The 25,288-nt window shown below is 46.7% G+C and overlaps 1 protein-coding gene across 3 annotated transcripts in view; it reads left to right on the top strand.

The window, feature by feature from the left end:
* The window catches only part of ARHGAP22 (Rho GTPase activating protein 22), a 210,581-nt gene that overhangs the window by 85,942 nt on the left and 99,351 nt on the right, over nt 1-25,288 (top strand). For all 3 annotated transcript variants that reach the window (XR_002735272.2, XM_023230184.2, XM_023230185.2), the window contains one exon: nt 13,622-13,709. Coding sequence is in view for 2 of the 3 variants with exons in the window: in XM_023230184.2 (XP_023085952.2) it covers nt 13,622-13,709 (88 nt within the window). In the remaining variant the exon portion in view is untranslated. The remainder of the gene's footprint in view (nt 1-13,621; nt 13,710-25,288) is intronic.

The raw sequence follows: 25,288 nt of genomic DNA, 5'->3' as shown, positions 1-25,288 counted from the left end.
CTGCCGAGGACGATGGGTACATTTCACAAATGGACTGTGTGGCCTTTGCTAAAGATGGGAATGAGGTGCGCCTTCCTCAGCAAAATGCAGCCAGTGCTCCTTGGCAGTAGTTGGCTCAGCAGATCAGCCTGGCACAGCCAGGGCAGGTCAATGCAAAAGTGTCTATACCGTGTTACTCGGACTAACCTGTGCTCAACTAAGCAGCACGGCAGCCTCTCTCACAGAGACACCATATACCCCAGAGTATGGCACTAGTTTCAGGGCTTCCCATAAATAAGACAGAATCAAACCATTTTCAGCCAAAGGAGGGCCCCACCCACTCCAAGGAGGGGCCCTGGCCCCAGCATCAACATGTCCCAAAGGTGTATTTTGAGCAGAAACAAATCTTCCAAGAGTATACTCTTAGGCTCAGGACAACACTTGGGACAGCACCAGCTCTCCCAGTCTGAGCAGCTGGGTCTGTTCATCATGGACAGAGAAGGCCGGAAACACTGTGCAACCCTGGAACACATGGCAGGGACCATGGCATGGAAGAGCAGGCCGGTGGTTCAGTGCTGCCAACCCAGGCAGTGGAGAGGCCCTGTGTCCCCATGGGCTCCTCCTGGTCCGGGCAGGAGCCAGGCAGCACCTACCAAGAGCTCCCAATTCTGGAGGAACAGGAGAGGCTGTTTCACACCCAGCCGGCAGGCTCTAAAGAGCAGGGGGGAGGGTGAGCATTACAGTGGTGCAGCAGTCAACACCCATATCCACCTGAGTCCCAGATCAGAGAAAATACTAAAAAGTGGGTGGTCATTCCCTTCTGGAGAGGCTGAGAGCACGTGCCCTCTGAGGGCTGGTTCTCTGAGAACACACCTGCCTCGACTTCAGTGTCTGATGCAGCCACCAAACGCCATGGGCAGCCAGAGGGATTCAGCTCATCTGAGTTTCCCCCTCAGCCCCTCCATATGGAACACCAGGTATTTCAGGGGGCAAAGAGGCCTACCTTATGGTCCAGCAAGCCAAGGAGGAAACAGGGTCATTTGCACACTCCCGGGATCTCATGCTGCCCAGGGCTTGGGGTCCACAATCCCTCTTGGACAGTGATCTAGATCAGTCTTTTCTGGGCTCCCTCCAATGCTCCAGTTCAAAAGGTCAGGCAGGAAGCAAGTATTACACAGCCATCACAGCTTGAGCCAGAGCCTAGACATGCCATTCTCAGTGCTTCTAACCATCAGAGTAAGACAGCTCCCATCAGCCCAAGGCCCCCAGAGTAAAAGTAGATGAGCCTGACCTCTCCTTTCTTTTTCCTTCCCACATCCAATCCAAGGAGCAAGGAAATCGTCATTGTTAGTTAAATTGATTTACCAGCATGGAAATATGTTTAATTAGTGCTATGATTTTATAACTTCTTTGTTCATGTGGCCAGGTGATCAGCTCAGGACAAAATTCTCTAACACTTATTTTCTCAAAATAACATCTAATTAGTAAAATGAACAATGTTCAATGTCCTTGAGATCCCAGCAGCTAAACACAATAAAAGTTTACCTCTTGCTGCAGTAATGTCCCTGGTGGGGCCAGATGTTGGCCTCGTCTGTCTCTGTGGTCACCAAGGTTGACTTAGCGGGAGAGGTAGGAGAGAGGACTGGAGGTCACTGGCAGTTTTTAAAGAACGAGGCCTAGAAGCAGATGCTGTCTCTCCTGCCCAATCCCACTGGCCAGAACCCCATCACATGCCCCCAACCTAAGCACAAAGGACACTCAGAGAGCAGCCTGTGGAGATGTGGTGACACTAACGGTCTGTCCCAAATGTGTTGTAAAATCACGTGCACCTTGGCCTCTCCTCCCTTCTCCCAGGGCAAGCTAAACACTAGAGGATTCAGGAGCTCCCTTGGGTAAGCATTCTGTTCACTGGTCACTTCCACATTAATCCTGCTGCATCCCTGTGGCACTACTCAGCACCCAGCCCCGGGCTGCCACCAAGGCCAGGACACTAGTACTAGTGACTCTTCCCAACGTGGCATGGCATCTCATTCCCACGAGCATGGTCTCAGGCATTAGAATGTTCACATGAATGACAAGACTGAGAGAGGCTGAGCCCAAGGCCACTGGGTGAGGACCAGTAGTGCAGCCTCAACCGCAGGGTCTTCTACAGGGCTCAGGAATCCAGTGAGATGAGGCTACCTGAAGGGGTAGACCCCAGGAGTGACTCAGGGCAAGTCAGGGGCACGCTGTTTGGCACGGAGTCTAGTGCAAGGTCCTGGCTTACCATGGAACTAACCACGGAGCAACCAGGAATTTTCAAAGAGGACCCACTCACCTTGAAAAGGGCACTCCCTGGGGTTTGGAAGAGGCTGTGAACTTTGAGACCTGAAGGTTCTTGAGGGCTCCACCAGGGTTTCCAGCTTAGGCTGCAAGTCTATCCCAGGTCTCAGGCCCCAGGCCCTGGGCTCATTCATGGCTCCCAGCTGGACTTCCACAGGCTCAGGGCCTGGGCTGTGGAGCCCTGGGAGTAAGGGCTTTAGGGGCTGCGGCCAGTTGGAAAGGATCGGGAAGGTGCAGGGAGCCGGTGTTCTGACTTCAAAGCCCCTGCTCTCTGCAGAACATGGTGCTGATCTCAACATACTGTCCCTGTGGCACACCACATGTGCTGAAGAAGACCACAGATAGCCTCAGGACACAGTGAAGAAGCAGGGCGCTCCCAGGGCTGATCTGCTGACTGTAGACCTGTGGATCATAACAAGAGCATTTGGAGTTCACGCATTCAACAGGTGGCAGCGTCACTGTGGAATCTGTTGGAAGAAGCTTCAAGACAAAGTCATCAGCAAGGAAAGAAGCTGGACAAATGATGTATCTCAACTCCTTAGGGAGGGAACGTTCCTCTACCAAGAACTCATTTGTCTCCAATTGTTACAATCCTTTTTAAATCTGTATTCTGGACAGTCATGGGGCATGGCTACAGGCTTGTGTGATAAGGAAGCAGGGAGGATGCTTCCCTCCGTGGCACTGAACTTCATTCTGATCTGTATTATTTATGTACAACTCAGAGAGGTTCAGTTCCTTGGGTGTCAGGTGGATAAAGGTTTTTCAGATTGATCTGAGGCCCCAATCAGAGTTAGCAGAGATAAGGAACCCTGAGCGATTGCGTTCTAAAACATGCCTGCAGTTTTCCAAGATGCTGCCTGTGGAGGATTTTATCAGGAGACTCGGTAAGAAGCACTGCAGAAGTTGTTTCTTCAGGCAGTCTCCTAGACGAGGTGAAAAATGAAGACTTCCCAGAGAGCCAGTGTTTGATCAGGTTGAAAAGAGCTGAATTCAGACTGCAAAGACCTCAAACTATCGCAAACTCCAAAGGTAGGCCAATAGGAGGATTACAGAACATCTGCGACCTGCAGGAGGTCCCCGTGGACTGTCATCACACATTAGGAAGCAGGGCCCTGCCTTCACCATGCTGGGACTCCTGAAGTCTGTTTCACACCTTATTTCATGGCACAAGCAATGGTACTAGTAGGGGAGGGGAGATTGTTTCTACAAACAGACCAAACAGATGATACAGTGACCAAAATGAGTTTTGAAGTCATAATTATGATAATAATTCATATTTATATAGGCCCTTAGTGCATATACAGCACTATCTCAGATGGCCCAGTGACAAATCTGGGACAAATATTTTCATTTTTACAGATAAAGAAACCAGGCCTCAGCCTGGTGGAACAGGCTGGAACACACCTGTCTGTGTTCTACCTAAGCCGCAAAGTCATAGTAATTACAAACCCTATAATAATTCTAAGATTTCTATCTATTCCCACTCCTATAAAATGTTCATGCACAGAGTCTACTCCTTGGCCCTATAATAATGCATGATCACAGCTACAGCACTTACTCTCACTGGGCACTAATCCTGGGGAAATCCTCAAAACACCTCCACATTGCAGAGGCGGAAATGGAGGTTCACCCGGGTTGTACAGGTGTTGGTGGTGGAGGACCTGTCTGACCCTGACCCCCAGTCATGAGCTCACACAAAACCTCTGCAGCACTACCCTTTATTAGGATGCTGCCATCCTGGGTACCTGCTATAGCCCGGCTCCATTCCACACCCTCTGCACACTTAATCCCGTTTAATTCTCAGAGATCTGTGAGGGAGATGCCACTACACCGTTTAACAGAGAGAGAAACTGAGGCTAAACTTGTCCTGAAGTTTACTATCACTAAGCAGTGGTGTCAGGATTGAAACTAAATCTGTCTGATGCTAAAACCTGCGAGGTTTCCATGATGGTCTTACAGGATCTCAGATTTATTATGTAATGGGTGCTTATCTTTTTACGATTTGGGTGAGGTCTGGGTGTGAGACATCTGACTAGAGACATGTGAGTAGAAATCATTGTCGTTGTTGCTTTGTTAATCTCATTTATTCCTCTGGACCTAGCTGAGGCTTCTAGACCATCCGGTGTTCTGGCAGCTGTTTCCAAGATGGATTGTTCTTTGCAAAATGAGCTATGGCAGTCTCCTGATGTGGGCAGGGGCTCTCTGCAGGCAGGGATGTGTGCAGACCCTGATCAGAGGACCTGGAAAGTGCTTGCCACTTTATTTCAGTCTGAGGAAACTTGAGGGGACTGTCACCCTAAATCCTTGCAGAAGAGAGAGGGAAAATCACTCTTTGCTTCCTAAAAATGATGGATGGGCATTCCGGGCTGCAGAAACACTGTGCAGGCTGGCCTGGCCCCGACACATGAGGTCGGAGAGTATGATGGTAGTCAGACGGCAGCAGCCCGTGAGTCAGGCATGGGCAGTGCTGCATGAATTAGCTGACCACGTTCCTTTTCAACTTTAACATTATTTAAATTTTATATTGATGCAAACATCACAGGGCAAAACATGAAAACTCCTTCACCATTCCCACCACTCCCTCCCAGAGTATAAGTTTTCTGTGCTATTTCTATACATTAACATGTAACTTGGGGGCTCTGGGGAGAGGACAGTAACAGACATCGGGATGGAATTGTATTAAAATTATTGTTCTGGTGTTCTCATTTCTTAGCAACTCATCTTAGAAACCTTTTGTATGTACCTCATTCTGGTATGGCCTTACCAGAAATGATTTAACTACCTCTCTGTTGACAGAGGAACAAGTTGTTTCTCATTTTGTATAGTAAAAAATGTAACATGGAGAATTGTTATGCATCCATTTTTGTGCATTTGTTTTTCCTTAGAACAAATTCTGAAAATTCAATACAAGGTTACAGGACATTGTATTTTAAAATTGTTCTAGACATGGTGAAATTGCTTTCAAAAAGTCTTTGTCAAATTATGTTTCATCAAAAGTGTATGAGAATGCCCATTTCTGTATGCTCTTCCCATTGCATGGTCATTAAGTACTGACTGTCCTTTTAAATGGAATCTTATGACATATTTATTGACCATTTGTATTTCTTCTATTAATTCCTTGTTAACACCCTTTACCCATTTTTCTATTGGGTTGTCTTTTATTTTAACAACATATTTTATTTATTTATATTGGATAACCCAATATGTCCAAAAATCAGCATTTCAACAAGTAATCAATATAAAATTATTAATGAAATAGTTTACATCTTTTATAGCAAATCTTTAGAATCCACTTATAGCATATCAGATTTATATTCCAAGTTTTTATCAAATATATGTGATCTGTATTTAGATCTTATCAAATTTACATTTGAGGTAGATTCATGTACCCAACTTGTTTCAGATATACTATAGTATACTATAGTATAAGGTAGAATAATGGCTTTCCAAAAAATATACCTGTCCTAATCTCTGGAACATGTGAAAATGTTATGTTACATGACAAGAATTTATTTAAGGTTGCAGATAGAATTAAGGTTGCTAGCCATCTGACCTTAAAGAAATTATCCTGTGTTATCCAAGTGGATCTAATATAATCACAAGGGTTCTTTATAGTGAAAAGGGAGGCAGATGAAGAGGTCAGAGTCAGAGCGATTTGCGGATGTGAGGCTGCTGGCTTTGAAGATGGTAGAAGGGTGCAGGAAGCCTTTAAAAGCTGGAAAAGTGAGAAACAGATCCTCCCCTAGAGCTCCAGAAGGAACAGTGGTGCCAGCTACTGACTGTAGCCCAGTAAGGCCCATTGCAGACTTCTGACCTCCAGAACCGTAAGAAAATAAATTTTTGTTATTTTGAGCCACTGCCTTTTTAGTAATCTGCTAGGAAACAAATACATATTTCTAAAAGTTTTTTGATAACTGAATCAAATACCAATTTTTCTTAACAGCTTCATTGAGGTATAATTGACATACAGTGAACTGCACATATTTCATGAGCACAGTTTGGTAAGTCTTAATATAGATGCACTTCTGTGACACTATCACCACAATCAAGGCAGCAAACATATCCATCACTGCCAAAAGCTTCCTTGTATCCTGTTATAATCCCTCCTCCTACTCTCTTTGCCCCTCCTGACCCCTGACCCCAGACTGGTCCACTTAGTTCTCATTTTCTACAGTTTTATAGAAATGGAATCACACAGTAAGTACTCTGGCTTGTTGTTTGTCTTCTTTCCCTTGGCATAATTATTTAGAGGAGCATCCATGTTTCAGCATGCATTAAGAGTTCATTCATTCGTATTGCTGAGTAGTAGTGCATTGCATGTAGGTACCTCAACTTGCTTATCCGTTTACCTGATGATGGCCATTTGCGTTATAGCCAATTTTTGGATATGAGAAATAAAACTGCAACAATTTGCATACAAATCTCTGTATGGAAATATGCTTCCATTTCCCTTGGGTAAATATGTAGGAGGGGAATGGCTGGGTCATATCCCAGGTGTATATTTAACTCTTTTTTTTTTGAGATGGACTCTCGCTCTGTTGCTCAGGCTGGAATGCAGTGGCTCAATCTTGGCTCACTGCAACCTCCACCTCCTGGGTTCCAGAGATTCTCCTGCCTCTGCCTCCTGAGCAGCTGGGACTACAGGTGCATGCCAACATGCCCCACTAATTTTTGTATTTTTTAGTACAGACAGGGTTTCACCATATTGGTCAAGCTGGTCTCGAACTTCTGACCTCATGATCTGCCCACCTCGGTCTCCCAAAGTGCTGGGATTACAGGCGTGAGCCACTGCCCCAGCCGTATGTTTAACTCTTTAAGAGTCTGCTGAACTATTTTCCAAAGTGATTGTCATTTAACATTACCACCAACAGTGTACAAGAATTCTCGGTCCTCTGCACCCACACCAACGCTTAGTCTGGTCAGTCTTTTTACTTTAATAGATATGTAGTAGTATCTGATTATGGGTTTAATTTGCATTTTCCTAACTACTAATGATGTTGAAGATCATCTCATGAGCTTATCTTCCAATCCTATATCTTCTATAGTAATTATCTGTTTAAATCTTTTGCCTATTTATTTAAATTGGATTGTTCTCTTATTATAGAATTTTGATGGTATTTTATATATTTTGTGTACAAGTCCTTTATCAGATACATGATATTCAAATATTTCTCCCAGTACGTAATTTGTCTTTTCACTCTCTTAATGTGTTTGAAAAGCAGTTTTTTTTAATTTAAATGAGTCATATTTACCAATTAGTTCTTTTTTGAGTCAAGCTTCTAATGTCATATCCGAGAACTCTTTGTTCATCCAAAGTCATAAAGGTTTTCTCCTAGAAGTATTGTAGTCTCAGATTTTGTGTTTAGGTATATCATTCATTCAAGTATATTTTTATATATGGTGTGAGGTATGAATTGAGATTCATTTTTTTGCACACAAATGTGCAGTTGCTCCACTGTCATTTGTTGAAACACTATCCTTTCTCCAATGAATTGTATTTACACCTTCGTCAAAATCAATTATCCATATATGGAGATAGATAGATAGATAGATAGATAGATAGATAGATAGATAGATAGACAGATGAATAGATACGGAGATATATATGGGTCTATTCTGACCTTACTATTCTGTTTTATTAATCAGTCTCTTTTAATGCTAATATCTCATTGTTTTGATTACTGCAGCTTTACAATGTCTTGAAATCAAGTAGTATTAGAACTCCAACTTGATTGTTCTATTTCAAAATGAGCATAGTTTCCTTTTTTGCCCCCCCTTTTTTTTTTGAGACGGAATCTCACTCTGTCACCCAGCCTGGAGTGCAGTGGCAAAAATGAGCATACTTTCCAATGCATTTTATGAGGTTAGCATTACCCCTATATAAATCTAGCCAAAGACATTACAAGACAAAGACACTATAGATCAATATTCTTTGTGAACACAGTTGAAAAAATTTTCAACCAAATTTTAGAATATTGAATCCAACAATACATAAAAAAGAAAATACATAATGACCAAGTGGGGTTTATCCCAAAAATCCAAGGTTGATTTAATATTTGAAAACTATTAATGTAATTCATCATATTAATAAATGAAGAAAGAAAAAATAATCATCTGATGGATTCAGAAAAAGCACCTGACAAAATTCAATACTGATTCCTGATAAAAATTCCCAAAAAACCAGGGATAGAAGGGAGTTTCTTTAAACCTGTGAAAAGCCATCTATGGAAAACTGAAAGCTAATGTCATACTTTATCGTAAAAGACTAAAAGCTGTTTCCCTATGATCAGGATAAAGATAATGATATTTATTCTCACCACTTCCATAAAACACTTTCATGGAGTCCTGCCTGGTGTAATAAGGCAAGAAAAAGAAATGAAAGTTGTTCAGATTGGAAAGGAAGAAGTAAAACTGTATCCATACCCAACACAATTGTTTATGTCAAAAATCTGATGAAGCCTGCAAAAAGCTACTAGAACTAAAAAATGAGTTATTATTGTTGGGGAAAATGAAAGATCTAAATAAATGAGGAGTTATACTGTGTTCATTGGTCAGAAGACTTATTATTGTTAGGATGTCAATTCTTCCCAAATTTATCTATGCAATCCCAATCACAATCCCAGTAGGCATTTTTCTATTAATAGAAATTGACCAACTGATTCTAAAATTCATATAGAAATTTAAAGGGCCTAGAATAGTCAGACAGTTTTGAAATAAAATAATTAAGTTGGAGTTCTAATACTACTAGATTTAAGGTCAGATGGTTAGCAACCTTAATTCTATCTGCAACCTTAATTAAATGCTTGTCATGTAACATAACATATTCACATGTTCCAGGGATTAGGATAAGCATATCTTTTGGGGAGCCATTATTCTACCTACTACAGTATATCTGAAACAATTTTGGTACAAAAATCTACTTCAAATTTGATAAGATCAAAATATAGATCACATATATTTGATAAATCCTTGGAATGTAAATCTGATATGTTGTAAGTAGATTCCAAAGATTTACTATAAAAGATGTAAAATATTTCACTAATAATTTTATATTGATTACTTATTGAAATGCTGATTTTTTTGACATATTGGGTTATCCAATACAGATAAATATGTTAAAAAATATATATTGTTAAAATAAAAGACAACCCAATAGAAAAGTGGGTAAAGGATGTTAACAAGGAATTAATAGAAGAAATACAAATGGTCAATAAATATGTCATAAGATTCCATTTAAAAGGACAGTCAGTACTTAATGACCATGCAATGGGAAGAGCATACAGAAATGGGCATTCTCATACACTTTTGATGGAACATAATTTGATAAAGACTTTTTGAAAGCAATTTTGCAATGTCTAAAACTTGCAAATACTGAGCCCTCCTAGATGCAGACAGAATGGCACATACTTTGTCCATTAGCTACTTACATCAATGGACTGCATTTGTATGAAGCTAGAGATGCATTAAGTCAGCTGCAGCCTCTCAGGAGGAACTTAAATACATAGGCTGAACAATGCTCTAAGAGAGCAAATTAACATGAGCTCAGACACATGGGGAAGGGGGAAAGGGCCCAACATTTGAGGAAATCTATCATGTGCCTGGAGTTTGCACACTGTTTCTGTAGCCAGGTGCCTGTCTGCAAACTGTGCAGTTCTAGGTGCAAACTGTGTGCCTGGTTCCTTCCCAGATACAAACAGTTAAGCCCTGACCTGGCACTATAGTAGGAAGGCCAGCTGGCAAAGTGCTGACACTCACTTTGTGCTCCTCAAAGAATTCCCAGGACCCTCATAGTTGAGGGCACTGTCTGTGGTGCTAGAAGCAGATACTGGTTCCTGTAACCTATGTGCATCTAAAGCACAGAATCTTGGCAAAAACCAGGCTCTCAAAGGCCACTGGGGCCAGATATTGAATCATTTAATCCTCATGACAGCCTCATGAAGCAGATACTATTATTGTCCTCATTTTCCAGGCGAGGAAACCAAGGTGCCGAGTGAGTTCATGAAAAAGGCATCATCCTCTGGCCACCTTCCCTTAGAGTCCCTAGACTAGTGATTCTCAAAGTGTATTCCCCAGGGCTTGCAGCATCAGAAAAATGGTTAGAAATGCAAAAGGTCCTACTTTCCCCAGACCTATAGGGTCAGAAACTCGAGAGTGGGGTCCAGCACTATTCTGATTGAACACTTACACTATTAGAAATTAAATCAGGCTCGGTGATATGACTCACACCTGTAATCCCAACACTTTGGGAGGCCGAGGCAAAGAGATTGCTTGAGCCCGGAGTTCGAGACCAGCATGGGCAAGATAGGGAGACCCCGATTCTACTGAAAATTAAAAAATAGCAAAAAGTAGCTGGGCATGGTGGCATACACCTATGGTCCCAATTAGAGGTTGAGGTAGGAGGATCACTGGAGCCCAGTAGGTCGAGGCTGCAGTGAGCCATGATCGCAATACTGCACTCCAGCCTGGGCTGCAGAGCAATACCCAAAAAAACAAAACAAAACAAACAAAACAACCACAAAAAAATTAAGGCACAGAAAACTACCAATAAATGAGTTATAGTAAAAACAAAGGTTAAAAAGTACTCAACACATATCATTTCCTAACTTAATATACTATGACTTCATGTGCTATGTCTTAAGCTCTGGAGGTTACTGACCTCCATTGAATCCACGTGGTGCAAACACTATGGTGCATCTCTTCTCAGTTCCACATGCAATGACATCATAAAATGGGCCATGGAGGGGGAGGGTATGTATATTGCTGAAGTTAGCAAACACTCCAAATCAGGCTACTTTATAGTTTTCAGAGACCCCATTATTAGACACCACCAAAACACCAGGCTCTCCGTGTTTTAACAAGCCCTGGGGTGACTCCAAAGTATGTTCAATGTTGAGATCTACCCTGAGTGTCTCAGCTAACGCTATATTCTGACTCCATTCACATTTTTTCATCACAGTCTTAGCAAACGTCATACTAGGGACCGGAGAGCAGACAGCCTCTGCTCCCCAGGCCCCCACCCCCCACCCAGTCCCGGAGCCACATTCTTGACCTGTGGGAGGCAGAGGAATCTGGGCAGCTGAGGGACAATGCTAGGGCCCCTGCAGTGGTGGGGGGCACACTGAGATTCCCCTGAGAAGTGAGCAGAGGATCCCACAGTCACAGCCTGGCTCTCCACTGTGGCTTCTTGCAAACAAAGTCAGTTGGTGGCTGCCATGATAAAGGTAGGGAAGCAAAGAGTAAAGCCTGTGGCTCCAGCATTGGGCACACCTGAGCCGATGTCTCCAGCACACCCTTGTGGGCCGTGGGCACAGGGCTGGTTGCATCACCTTCCTGACCTCCATCTGCTTGTCTGGGAAGACAGGAATGGTAGGCCCCTACCCCCGGGGCCTCTACATTAAATCCAGTAATTTAGGCAAAGAGCCAGGAATATAGTACAGTCTTCAAAAACAGAAGCTATTACTGCTTTTCCATTTAGCTGTAGTAGAAAGCAATGTCAATGTCAATATTGTTATTCTCCTTGTATGGATGACAGATTTTAGGACACAGAAAAAAAAAAAACAGCAAAGTATCCAGAATGACACAGGGACTCTGTTACTGAAACAGCAAATGCCCGAGAAGCATCCCATTAGCTAGTGATGGATCTCACCCATGCCCTTTAATGAGCACATTTCTTCATCCTGGGGCTGCGATCCCAATTTATTTCCAGTAGCTCCAAGTTCTCTAGCAAGAAAGTAACCATTAATTCAGTTACAAAGATTACCAGCTGGTTCTCTGGTTTATTGCTGTAATTCCTCTAAAGCAAGCATCTGCGGGTAAGGACGACATTCTGCCTTTCCACATTAACATTGCTTAAATGAGAAGAGGCATTTCCATGTGTCCTTGCGGCACAAGATTCTAGCAACAGGTGGGAGGCTCCCATCACCCTGTGAAAGCCAGGATTTGCCTGGAAAATACTGGGGGGGTGTACTCTGTGAGTACACATGGGGGTGGGAGCAGGAGGTGACCTGGATGCAGCAGGTGACTTTGCCCCTCACCTAGGTAAATGCAGACCCAGGGATGAAGTGCCCCACTAGGTGTGGAGCCCTGACATATAATAATAGCAGGCATTTATTGAGCGAACACTTACACAGTGAGAACTGTGTACCAGGCACTGCTCTAAGAACTTCCAAGTACTAATTCATTTGATGCTCCAAACATCCCCACAAAGTACTTTATTATTCCTGTTTCACAGATAAGGAAACTGGGGCACAGACAGGTTGAACAATGCTTCTGTAGCTGAGCCAGGATTTGAACCCAGGAAGTTGGTTGCAGTGATGGAATTCAAAATGGGTTTCCCATTGAGAGGACCAAAAATGTGTAGTCAAGCCATACCAAGTCCGAGTTGAGCAAAACCAAGCAGAATGAAATAAAGACCTCAGCAGAGCTCACAGTCACTGACATACAGAAGGAGTATAAAGGAGGCCCTGCCTAACCTGGGGGTTGGGGAAGGGTCAGTCACAGCGGTTTTAACACCTCATTCTCTTGAGTAGGACTTACCACACGGGAATCTGGCATCTCAACCCTCCTGAGACGTGTGACTTAGTGTTCCATTGTACAGACATGGAAACAGGTTCAGAGACATTGAGTGGGTTGCCTGAGATCACACAGCCTGGAAGTGCAAGGCTGGGACTCAAAGCCAGCCTCCCGATCCCCACACCCCATGCTCTTTTTCTGCATCTTTCAGCCCAGCTGCCAGACCTCAGCACTAGAGAGCAGGTGGAGCCGCCCTTTGTCATGCATACACATGCATCCCAGGCACCTGGCACTCTCTGTAGCAGGGTACCGTATGTATGGTAGCTGACTCCTATCTCATAGGTAAATAAATGAAATCTCACCTAGCCAAGAGGTGGCAGGACTGGATGCACACAGATCTGTTGATCCTTTCCCCCATGTTGCCTCAGTAGCCACAGTACCAGGCTTCTCCCTGACCCCTCTCCAGCCTAAAACCCTGCTGGCCCAGAAAGGTCACAGGTGGCACACTGCATCAAGCACTCCCAGTGGTGGGAGCCTCCGTCCCTGCTCCAGAGTTCCCCCTGCCTGTGGACACAGCTCCTCCAAGCATGTATGCAGGCAACAATGTCCACCTTAATCCACCTGGGACCCTGAGTAGGCCTTATCTCTGCCTGGGAGAGGAGGTGTGTGCCCCTCGCTGAGGCCCAGCCTTCCCAGTCAGGGCCTGGAAGGCCCCAGGTCCTAACCTCTCCTCTCTGGGGACCCTGACGACAGCAGTCCCCTTCCCATCATCTCATGCCCCCTGTGTTTGTGTTTGCCTCCTTTTTAGGGATTTATTTCTCTACAAGGGACACAGGTGACCGAACTTCCTCCTGGCCCTGAGGACCCAGGGAAGCACCTCTTTGAGATCAGTCCAGGTAGGCCTGAGCACCTTCAAGCTCTGCTGCCCTGGTGGGGGTGTCTCCATGCCCCTGGCCTGGGAAGGGCGGACCTTCATGACGCTCCTCCCACAGGAGCCACAGCACAGTCTCCAGGCATGACTCGGAAATGTGGGCCAAATCGACAGGATACTCACATGGGGAAGAAATTGGAAAGTCCCATCAATTATCTGGACAATGAGCTTTTGGGTAATGCGAAATGAGGATTTCTAAATTCATGATAAATGCAAGGAAAGAAACTAGTCAATGGGAACATCTCAGGGTGAAAGTCTAAACACAATACCTGGAAATAAAGCCAGGGAAAAACACTAGCACAGATTGAGAATATTTAAGTATGGATGATTATAAATTTCAAGGCAAAGAATTGGGATGTGGCAGGAGGAAGGGGAATAATTTTCCTAAAGAACTGCTCTACTGTCACGTTAGCAGTAACAAAACAATATTTTAAACTTCCAAGTTGACAATGTCGTTGCTAACGAACTAAGTAAAAGTGCCTTGCAGAGAAGCCAACGTACATGGCAGGGCCGGCTCTGCTGTCAGCCAGTGTTTTCTTTAGCTGGGCCTCCCCCAGAAGCAGAGCCTGAGACAAGGATCTGGCATGAGGAAGGGAGTCAAAGAAGGAAGGAAAGCCAGCCAGGGCGTGCTAGTGAGTGGACTGCTGCTGCAGGCACCCTGGCTCAGTTCCCACAGGGGCTTCTGGACACAGTGCAGAACAGGCCTCAGAGTGGTCTCATCCAAGAAGTGAGGCTGGGGCTCTATCCATCCACTCCCACCACCCAGTCCTTGAGAACTGCTTTCTGGGGAGTAACTGACATTTCCTGCCTACTCTCTCACATGGACCAAACTCTGCAGACAGAGACAGCCTCCAGGGACAGTTGCAGGTGCTTGAGGAAGCAGCGATGGGAACAGTGAGTGCTGAGGGATCTGAGTAGGGCACCAAGAGTGTCAACTGAATTTAGACATCCTGAGAAGTGGTGGTTGTGAACTGAGTGTGCTAGGGCCTCACTGGGGCTCTGTGAACTAGTAAGTCTATGACTGGTCGCAAAGCAGTAAAGCCACCCCTGCCATCCTGAGAAATGATCTATTGGCTGTCCACTGAGGTAGCACCCCAGGCTCAGGGCACGAGCAGAGGCTCTTTGGGAACAGGTATGAGCAGATCCTGCCTGGGACAGGGGCATGTCTACCTTTGTCCTATCCATACTAGAGTTCCCAGGGGCACAGGCTGAAGTTGAAGTGCAGGAACACCCTTTCCAACTGTATGCCCCTGTGCAAAATTCAAGTACCTATGGTTTCACTTGGGTATTCCTTTTCATCTAATGCAAGAATCTTTGTAGTAAAACTGCACATCAGAAGGTGGTAAAAAGGAGATCCCGGGGTATGGAGTAGAAAGCAGAGGTTGACTGTGGAACCAGGAAAAAAGGTCTCAGCTATTAAGATAGAGAAGAAATGCAAGTAGTGAGGTAGGCAGGGCCCTGCCATCCAGGGGAGGAGTGTGGCGCCTGGCCCCAGGGAGAGGGGTAATGAGTCAAGGCCAGAACTAGAAGGTAGAGGTCAACACACTCCAGTCATCAATTCAGAAAGGCACTGAGTGTGTGCCCCATAGACCAGATAAGGGACATCACCTGTGTGCAAGTTCATTATCTGGGTCAGAGCTATTTACAAGAATTTATTTGACTCTTGCCAGTGGTGTTGGGGGTATGGGGGACAGTAGGAAAAGACCCTTTGCCATATAAGGTAACATAGTCACAAGCTTCCAGAAATTAGAAGATGGACATCTTTGAGGACCATTATTCTGCCTCCCACAATACTCCCAACATCCCTCTAAGACAGGGAATGTCGTCACACCTATTGCACAAAAACAGACCATGGGGATTAGAAAGAATCCCCAGCGAGACACACAGCTAGTGGCGGAATTGGGGCTTGATCCCAGACATTCTGGCTTTTAGCTACACACTTCCCTTGCCCTCTAACACAGGCACCTGGCCATCTGAGGACCCCTACAGATTCTAGCATTTTCCCTACCTGGGCTGGGGACGTCTAAGGACTTTGTTATAGGAAGGAAAGTTCCTGAACTCCTTTGTCTCAAGCACAGCAACAGTAGCCTGCCTGCTCATCAGGTTCCTACAGATCCCCAGAGCTGCTCCCCAGAGCTGCCCATCTCTGCCCTCCAGCCTTCGTGCAGCTGCTGAGCAGCTCAGGGAGAGCAGGATGGGTGGTGGGCGGTGAGCGGTCTAGTCAGCCTTTGCGGAGTGCGATGCGGCTATCTGCAGAGCAGAGCACAATGCCAGTGCTGCCCGGGGCCCAAGAGTGGTCCCCTCTGCTCCCCTCCCACTGGGGGCTCCGGACTTGGGGTGCTTCCTATCAACCTGCTCAGATGGGACCTGGGAGGCTGCACTCAAAGCTCATGTTTGGTTCTGGCTGCAGCTGGCAAAGCTCCCCCTCCTTCGTAGTCCATGAAGGTGTCAGGCCAGAGGGGTAAGGTGAAGCTCGCGAGGCCAAACAGCTGGGAGGTAGGGGAGCCTGGACCCTCCCAGGTCAGCCTGACCCCAGAAGGGTGGGCTTCCTGTTACAGCAGTTTCTGACTGGGGCTTCAGCTATATGCCATGTTGGGGCTAAAAATGAATAAGAAGAAGATTGGATGAACCCACCTTAAACTACAGCAGCAGGTAGTCACAGGAAGGCCAAGAAACCCATTCACGTCCAACTCAGCAAACCTGTAGTGTGACCTCAGCTTTGAGCCAGGCTTGCGGGGCACTGAGATGAGCAGGGGTCAATTTCTGCCCTTAAGGAGTCTGGGGACATTTTCTTCCTGAGCTCAAGGCACAATAAGGACTTATCCTCACGATGCTGAGCACAGTTACCCGGGGGCAGGAGCAGGAAGTATCACCAAGTGGGCCATGCCAGTGTGCACCAAGCACAGCCCCCGGGGGAAATGTGCAAAGACCAAGAGGAAATTCAGGCTGGGTGGGTGAGGGGCGGCGAGTGCAGCTGGGGGGACAAGGGCTTCTCCTACAGTTCCGAGGTTGCCGGGTGGCAGTCTCTGAGAGCAGTGAACTAACAGGCGCAGGAAGGAGCCTAACAGCCCTGCCTGGGGTCTGGGCCTAGGCCAGGAAATCAGGGCAGGATATGAGGAAGGAGGACAAACCCGGGGTCACTTGCAGGCTATGCGTGTGCTGGCCTGTGGCACCAGTCACCCCACAATGGTCCCTCACTCTCCAGCCAGCACCCCCAAGAGGAGGGAAAACTTGGCAACTCTTGGAAATGTGGCAGAATTCCAAGGATGGTCATGCGTAGAATCAGCTACGTAAATTTTCAGCCATAGTTCTATTTGTGCTCTTCAACGGTATAAAAAATGACAATATTTTCAAAGTAAAATTGAAATGAGGAAACATTATACTGTGAGTGCCATCTAGTGGAGAGATCTGCCAGTTCTGGGCCAGAAAGTGCAGGCCCTGTTGCCCACCCCCAGCCTTTCAGCCAGCACAGCTGGATAGGAGTGGAGCTTGAGACCAGGCCATCTGGCTTCCAAACACTAAAATTGCCCTCCAACACAGGCATCTGGCCATCTGGGGCCTCCTACAGAGTCTAGCATTTTTCCCCTCTGAGCTGGGAGGTCTTGGAATTTGATACAGCATACACCTCTGGTTCCAAAAGCATCTGAGAACCTGCACATCCAGCCACTGAACAAGACACAGAGAAAACACTGTCATAAGGAGGCTTTAGTGCCAGTGGGACTTCTGTTATCTTGTGGCTGTGGCCTGCCACTGCTTCCCCGACATGGTCAGTATATAAAGCGTACTGAGAGGTGGGAGCAATTGCTTTGGGCAGAGGTGAGGGTCTCCTCCCTGAAGCTGTGGGAACACGCAGGAAAACCACTTGTAAAGTTTAAGGGAGGCTGAGAGAAAGGGTGACTGGCATTTATGTCTTGCTTGAACAGTTGCTTACACACAAGATTTGCTTTTCATGGTTACCAGGCAAGGAAAATCTAATTGAGAACTGATGGCAAATGGGGTTCTGCCAAGCAGAGAGTGGGGCCAGCCACACCTCCTGCCATAAGCTCCAGTTCTCAAGAGGAGCACAGGCCTGGGCACTGATGGAGAAAAGAGGGTGACATGGGCCATCAGACTTTCTAGAATTCTCATAGTGCAGGGCAGACAGGCAAGATGCCACCTGCAGGAAGTGAGCTGAGATTTGAGGTCAGAACTCACAACAGATCACCAGTGGCCAGAGGAGCTGGTTGGGAGGGTGCCCCTGCACCAGTTCACAACGCCATTCACCAGGGAGGAAACTGCAACCTTGCCTGGCAAGCAAAGAAATGTCTGCATTTCCCCTCTGCCTCCTTCCCACCCCAGTGCCCAGGGTGCAGTTCAGGGAAGAGTCTAGGAGAAGCAACCCCCATCTACGCCAGCACACCCTAATCCCCGAGGGCCACAGTGCTGGGGGAGCAGCACGAAAGAGCTTTGAACCAGATGTGAGGGAACAGAATTAAGGATTGGAGACATCCTTAATGAGACTGTTAGAATAACTAAGAGTGGCACACACTCTGGACCCTGGGAAAATCACCAAGCGAGCAGCTACTCAAAGGAAAGGTGGGAAGTGATAGGCATAGTTATTGGGGAAATAACTTTCATGTTTATTCTCCAGTGAGCTTAGCTTTTTGTATTAGGGTAAGTGAACTGCTGGAATAACCCCCAAATCTCAGGATCTTGACACAAGAATGTATTTGTCTTTCATATAAAGTCAAAAAAGAATACTTGTGATTGGCAGGCAGTTTGTCTCCCAGAATCTTCCTGTTTCATGGTTTTACCATCTGAAACCTGTGACTTGCAAAAGCATCCTAGTTGTTTCCATGCTAGGAGGCCATCATGCCTGGGAGGTGTGTTGGTCCAGGCCTGGAAGTGGCCCCATCATCCCATCACAGTCCATTGGCCAGAATGCAGTCACATGGCTACACCTAGGAGCAAGAGAGTCTGGGAAATGGAGTCCAGCTCTCCAGGAGGAAGGCAAGCCTGGTTTGGTGAACAGTCAGTAGTCCTGCCATTCTGCATAATGATCTGTTACCTTGGAGTAAGAAAGACACTTTCCTCCCCTCACAGAATTAACAAGGTCAGGGAGACAGGCAGGAAGGCAGACACTGACTCACAGGATGAGAAGGGCTAGGAGAAGGGTAAAAAGGCAATTGTGTGAGCCCAGAGGAGGGGACACTAATGCACGCAGGGAGTACATGGGACTTCCAGGATAAAGTGACAACAACCCTGTTCTTTGAGGGTTAAGTGAGGGTCAGCCAGGTAAAGAATCAGGGAGAGCAGCTGGGCAGAAGCAGCAATGGGCAAGCACAGTGGGCACAGGGGCTGTGTGTCTCCTTCACACCTTAGTTTCAAGGTGCTCAGCATATAGGTAACTGAATTTAATGTAAGGATTGGAAGCAACAGGAGGTTAAGCTTTCTGCCAGAGTGAAAAATTGTCCTCTGTGGCAGGAGAATGGCATCGGGCAGTGGTTCTCAAGCTTTAGCAAGCCTCCGCCTCATCTGGAGGGCTTGCAAAAAACACTGCTGAGCGGGCTCAGGGTCCAAGGTGGAGACGCCGCCCCTGGTGTAGAGACAGTGGGGTATTTAGAGTCCTGGAAGGGTGAATGAGATGGGCCTCACAGGGGAAGTGAGTGAGAGGAGGCTTGAGTTAACTGAGGGCAGGAAAAGCTATAACCGTTTTAATTCTAATAATTATTATTCCAGGAGGAGGAAGACCATATAATGTATAAGATGCTGGTTTGTGCTTTGATCTCCTGGCCCTTTTTTCTCCCTAGGCCACTTGCCTCAGGGGGAAGGTGAGGTCCCTGGAGCAGAAAGGAGAAATCCCCTGCTCTCCAACCCCAGATAATTGATGTGGACGGGGTCAGAAGGGAAGCATTCCCCTAGACTAGTCATCTTGCCCCCAGCAATGGCCCAGGAAGGTGACAGGCATGGTGCCACTAGGAAAGCTGGCTCCAGGCACCAGGGTCCCACCTCAGACAGACACACCATGGTCAAGAAAGACAGGGGAGCTACCCAGCTTCCAGCCCCAAGTGACTGCAGGTCAAGACCTCAGGTGACCAGGAGGGACTGAGAACAGCCCATCCTCCTTTTCCAGGCCCCACGTAAGCCTGACCACAGCAAAGAGGACCCCTTCCCTCCATCTCAATAGTAGCTGGGACTAAACTCCCTTCCAGCCTGGGAGCATAGGGCTTGGAGATAGAATTAACGTGATTCTTTCTAATAAATATCATATATGTTGAGTGCCTGAGTTTGTAGACCAAGGTGTGTATGAATGCTAGTGGGCTAAACATTCACTGAGTTCCTTCTAAGGAATGAGGCTGAGCACACCACGTTTATCCTCACCACACTCCTGGTACTAACATCTACTAACCCATCTAACAGGCAATGCCCCTGGGACTCTGACAAGCTAAGTAACTTGCTGGGATCCGAGGGCCGGTGAGCGGTGGAACTGCAGCTTGAGCCAGCTCTAACCCCAGAGCCCTGCTCTTCCTCAGCATGCTGAGGCTGGCTCCCCCGGGGCAGGCATGAAACAGCCAGGCCCCACAAAGGGACTGAGACTCTAGGACCCCCAGGTCCTGCCCACCTGGTACTTCTCTCTTGCCAGGGCAGCTGCCTGGCAAACCCTGCCCCTCCCAGCCCTTTGAAAGCTGTCTACCCCTTGCAGACTTGATCCTGGGGGCCTCTCAGACCTGGGCTTTTTGCTGATGTGGGCATCCAGCCCCAGGCTTTAAATCCACAAGGAGGGGGTGGGGAGTGGAGAGACCTGCTTTGGCACTCTGGGCAAAAAGAGTTGCTAAGGTCCCAGAGAAGGCCTGTCCCCAAAAGACGGCCGTGTTTGGTGAGACGAATTAGGTCATCTGTTAAGCTTTGTAACTCCTTGCTAAAATCTGTCTTCTGGAATTAGCACAATGCTATTGAAGGAAACCAAGTGGGTTGGTGCTATCAAAGGGAACCAAGTGGGTTGGCTGCAGGCTTGAGACCAGAGCCATAAGTCCTTCTAGTGAGTAACTGTAAATGGGATGGGGCCGGGGGAGTGGAGATTAAGAGTCCTGGAGAGAGCAGTTTGCAGAAGCCAGCTCTGGCTAACTCTAGCAAAGGGGAAATTCACCAGAAATCAGGGATGGGATGGGAGTGAGACTTGTGGACGGGACAGGCGACTGGGCTATCATGGGGTCAGGAGCTGAGGGTGGCAAGCGGGTGGTGCTCTGTGCTGGGAAGGTTGAATCTCGTCTGGCTCTGCAATCCCAGCATGGCTCACTTGCTGAAAGTCTCAAGTCTTGGGTTTTCAGCTCCAACCAGTCTTCAGAGACCATGGTGTCTGTGCTTAGGCTACATGACCACCCCTGACTACACTGGGATGGTGAGGAAGGGCCTGTCCACTCTGGCATCTGGACCAGCCCTCCCAAGGCTTCACCTAGTGGGGGCAAGGAGACTCCGAAGGAACCTGGGTGCCTTCCAGAGGGGAGAGTAGATGGCAAACAGCCAGGCTCTGTCAAATGTTCACTGCTCCAGATGGTCCATGAGTGTATTTCTGCAGGACTGACTGAAACATCATTGGCCTTGCCCTTTCCAAGTGCCAGACAAGGGGCCAGGACGGGGTGCCTTTTCAACAACATTGCACTAAGCCGATGGCCCCCTGCACTCAGGAGCAATTCCTACTCGTGGGGAAGGACCTGAGTGTGCAGTGCTGAGGATTAGCCCGAAGAAGACGTGAATGGCCACCCTGGATCTGAGGAAAAGGAGGAGGAGGAGAGTGCTGTTTTCTGGTGCAGAAGGATGCGAAGGGTACCACAGCTGCTCTGAGGCCTGGGTCTAGTCCCCATCCTGGAGCACCTGTCTGCTTTGGGCTGGGAGCCCCATATTTCTCAAGATCAAGGTCAGGAGACTCGGGCACCAACTGCACCATTCAGAGGCCTGGCAAGCTCCCTGCTCTCCCACAGAGGTCCACACTCCTTCCCTCCCACTGAGCTCCTTGGGACCTCCCCCCAACTCCCCAAACACAGGAGGTGCATCCTGCAGGCAATAGGAGGCCTGGATAGGGATGGCTTTGAGGTCTTGGGTTTTCAGCTCCAACCAGTCTTCAGAGACCACAGTAGTAGCAAAGCTAGCATTGTGTCCTATGGGAATCAGAGTCATGGGGTTGATTGTCCCCAGATGCACCACACACGGATGCAGATGTTGCCTGGGCAAACTGGTGTCTACATGTAGAAAGGAAGCTTCCGAGGAAGAGCTGGGGAGGCGAGTCCGGGAGCCATTTTCCTGTTTGTGCCCATTTTCCATGCACTCTCAGCAGATACCAAGGACCTCACAGTGTCTAGTCAGTGCTGTTCCAGACCACCCATCTCTCCAAGCCAGAGTCAGGGAGAGCTGGATGGAAGCATTGCCATGCCACTCAGGGACTGAGTGGGTTTTGACAAGTCACAGAGGGCTCTGTGCCTCAGTGGGGTGGGAATATTGCTAAGCACCTTGGGTTGTGGTGAGGATTCAGCGAGAATCCAGATCCTGGCTCATAGTAGGTATCTGGTCTAGATAAGCTCCCCTCCTCCCTGCATGCTCTCTAATCATTAATCGTTACAATTAAAAACAGCAACCCAATCTCATCACAATGCTGTGTGATGAGTACTCTGATAGAGGTGTCCCTGACTGAGAGCCCAGAGCAGTGGGTAGGGCTTGTTTTCCCCAGAGAGTGGCTGGGGATAGTTTCACTCAAGCTGAGGCTTGACACAAAAGCAAACAGAGAGGAGAGGGGCCTTCCCAGAGTCAGGGCTGGAGTATGCAAGACAGAGAGGCTGGAGAGCTCTTCAGTACAGGAGGCTCAGGGAGCAGATGATGTGGGTAGAAAGTTGAACAGGACCAGGTCATGAAGGGTCTTGGATGCTGGACAAAAAGGCTTGGACTTTAGTCACTGACCATGTTCAATTGACAGGAGGGATGGCTAAAACCCAAACTGGGCTTTTTCAGAGATATTTGCAAGGTACCTGAAGCGAATTTGCACCAAAGCAGCAGCTGCATTGCTACACTTTCATCTTCAGCTTCATGATTTCCCTTGGCCAACAGCACAGTAAGTAACCTCTGAGTTCAAAGTATTCAGCAAACAATGGAAAGGCAGAGCAACCAGAAATGTACACATGATTTTCATGACAGATATGGTAATGCCGTGTTAGCTAGGCGAGCCTCTTTCTCTACTGTCCGAATGGACCTATGTTGCAAAACAAATTGGAATAGGATGGAATCTGTGCCCTGTTGCCAGGGTCACCCCTAACAGAATGGAGAGATCAGTAATCATCCCAGTTGGTGTCATACTGAATTGTTTATAACCCAAGTCATAACTGATGTCAAATAAAAGCTCCATGTACCCATTAAAATATGGCATTATAAAAGAAGTAAAGTATATTTGAATCCTTAAAAATAAAACCAAAACTATGTGTTAGAAAGATCACTCAGGGTAGAGCGACTGAAGGGCTTACAAATGACTGTAATGTCTGATGCTCATCTCCACAATGTCTATTCTATGCCCCCACCCCCACCCTGGCAGTGTTGACAGAAAAGACCACACTGCCACAGGAGTAACAGGGACCCCTGTGGGAGGCAGCACAGAAGCCAGGCTGCTTAAAGCAGAGCCCCGAGTGCATTTACAAGTTAATGTGCCAAGTTCTCCAGGATCAAGCCAGGGAGTCCTGATCACTAACAAAATCTCTGCCTCGGGGCCTGTTTAAGTGGCTTCCAGACTCAGCTCAGACCCTAGCTCTCAAGGGCAACCAGATTAGATTTCTTCTCTTCTCTGAATCTCAGTTTCCCCGGGTGTAAGATGAGAGGGTTGGCCCAGTGACCTCTGAGGTGTCTGCTTGACCTAGTAGAATGGCACCAGCGGGCATTCTATAGCCAAGTTTGCCCAGAGGGAGTCAGTTCCTGCCTTTCTTATGGCTACACAAGGTCATTGAAGTCGTCCTCAGGCATGGAGCTTGTAGCTGCCTGGCCTTATCCAGCCTGCCCTTGGAGCAGATAGGAGACTGCTGCCTGCTGTTCTGAAGGAAGGCCTGACCTTGAAGGGGAGCCAGTGTGCACAGATTACTCCGCAGAGGAGACTGATACCATGCGTCTGACATGCCCAGAGCATCCCTGATCACATTAGCCGCCGCCTGAGTGGGGAGGATGCTGATACCGGCCTATCTCGGCACTTGGTACCAGCCAGCCTGAGTCTTGGCCTGACCTCGCACAGCCCCTGCTGAGGTTGTCTGTAGAGCGCAAGGTGATGGGTAATGACAGAAATGAAATTAGATGAGAAGTTTGTGAGTGATCCCTACCCCTGAGATGGGAGTGGCTCTTACACTTCCTGGCCTTGCAGTGGGGTTCTCCTGTCTTAGCCTCACTTCTCTCAACTTAGCACAGGACCAGGTGTGGGAAACTCCTGCAGGCTCCCTGGAAAGAAGAGCAGGATCATTTCTTTGGCCAAAATTGTGTTCCTAGAGCAGCGCTCTTCTATAGAAATGTAATGCAAGCCATGTTTGTGGTTGTAAATTTTCTAGTGAGTACACATGTAAAAACATCTACATAAATATATACACCTACTACATACTCACAAAGACTAAAAATTTAAATTTTTTTAAAACTAAAAGGAAAGAAAACTAGTGAAATTATTCTTAATAACGTATTTTATTTAAACTGCTGGCTCCAAAATACTATCATTTCAATATGTAATCAAAATAAACATTAGTGAAATATTCCACGTTCTTTTTTGCTTCCAAGTCTAAATTCGTATTTACACTTAAAGCACATTTCCATGCAGACGCTAAATTTTCACTGAAAGTACTTGATCTATATTTATTTATTTTAATTTTTTAAATTGACACATAATAATTGTACATATTCATGGGGTACACAGTGATGTTTTGATAGATATATTGTACAGTGATCAGATTAGGGTGATTAGCATATCCACCATCTCAAGCATTTACCATTTCTTTGTGTTGGGAGCATTCACTGTCCTCCTTCTAGCTATTTGAAATGATGTAATATATTAATTAACTATAGCCATCTTTGATCGTCATTTAGATTTCATAAAATGGATGATTGAAAAGTAGAGTCACATACCCAAGTTATTCCAAACATGCTTAAAGGTTTTTCAGTAATGGAATTGAATGCCAGTTTTTAAACTAATGTAAATTAAATTAAATTGACAATTCCGTTGCTCAGGCACACCTGCTTCATTCAAGTGCTTAGGACCCACATGTGTGGTGGCAGCGTATTGGACAGCACGGGCCTAGATGAGAACACCAGCATAGAACAGGTGCTCTACAGGCAAAAATGAAAGAAGAGAGGGGAGAAAGAGAAAGAAGGAAGGATGAACAAAGAAAGAACAGCAGGGATGGGGAGGGTGTGGGAGCCTCGGTCTTGGAGTAAGACAGAGCCAGATTCACATTTGAGCTCTGCCACTCACTCATTAAAAGAACCTGGACCAATAACTTAAATCCCATGAGCTTCATTTTCATCATCTGATCATAGAAGGGAAACTGCCTACTTGGCAAG

This window comes from Piliocolobus tephrosceles, chromosome 9 (assembly GCF_002776525.5).
Source record: "Piliocolobus tephrosceles isolate RC106 chromosome 9, ASM277652v3, whole genome shotgun sequence".
Taxonomy (NCBI): Eukaryota; Metazoa; Chordata; class Mammalia; order Primates; family Cercopithecidae; genus Piliocolobus; species Piliocolobus tephrosceles.
This window is presented reverse-complemented; position numbering and strand designations above follow the sequence as displayed.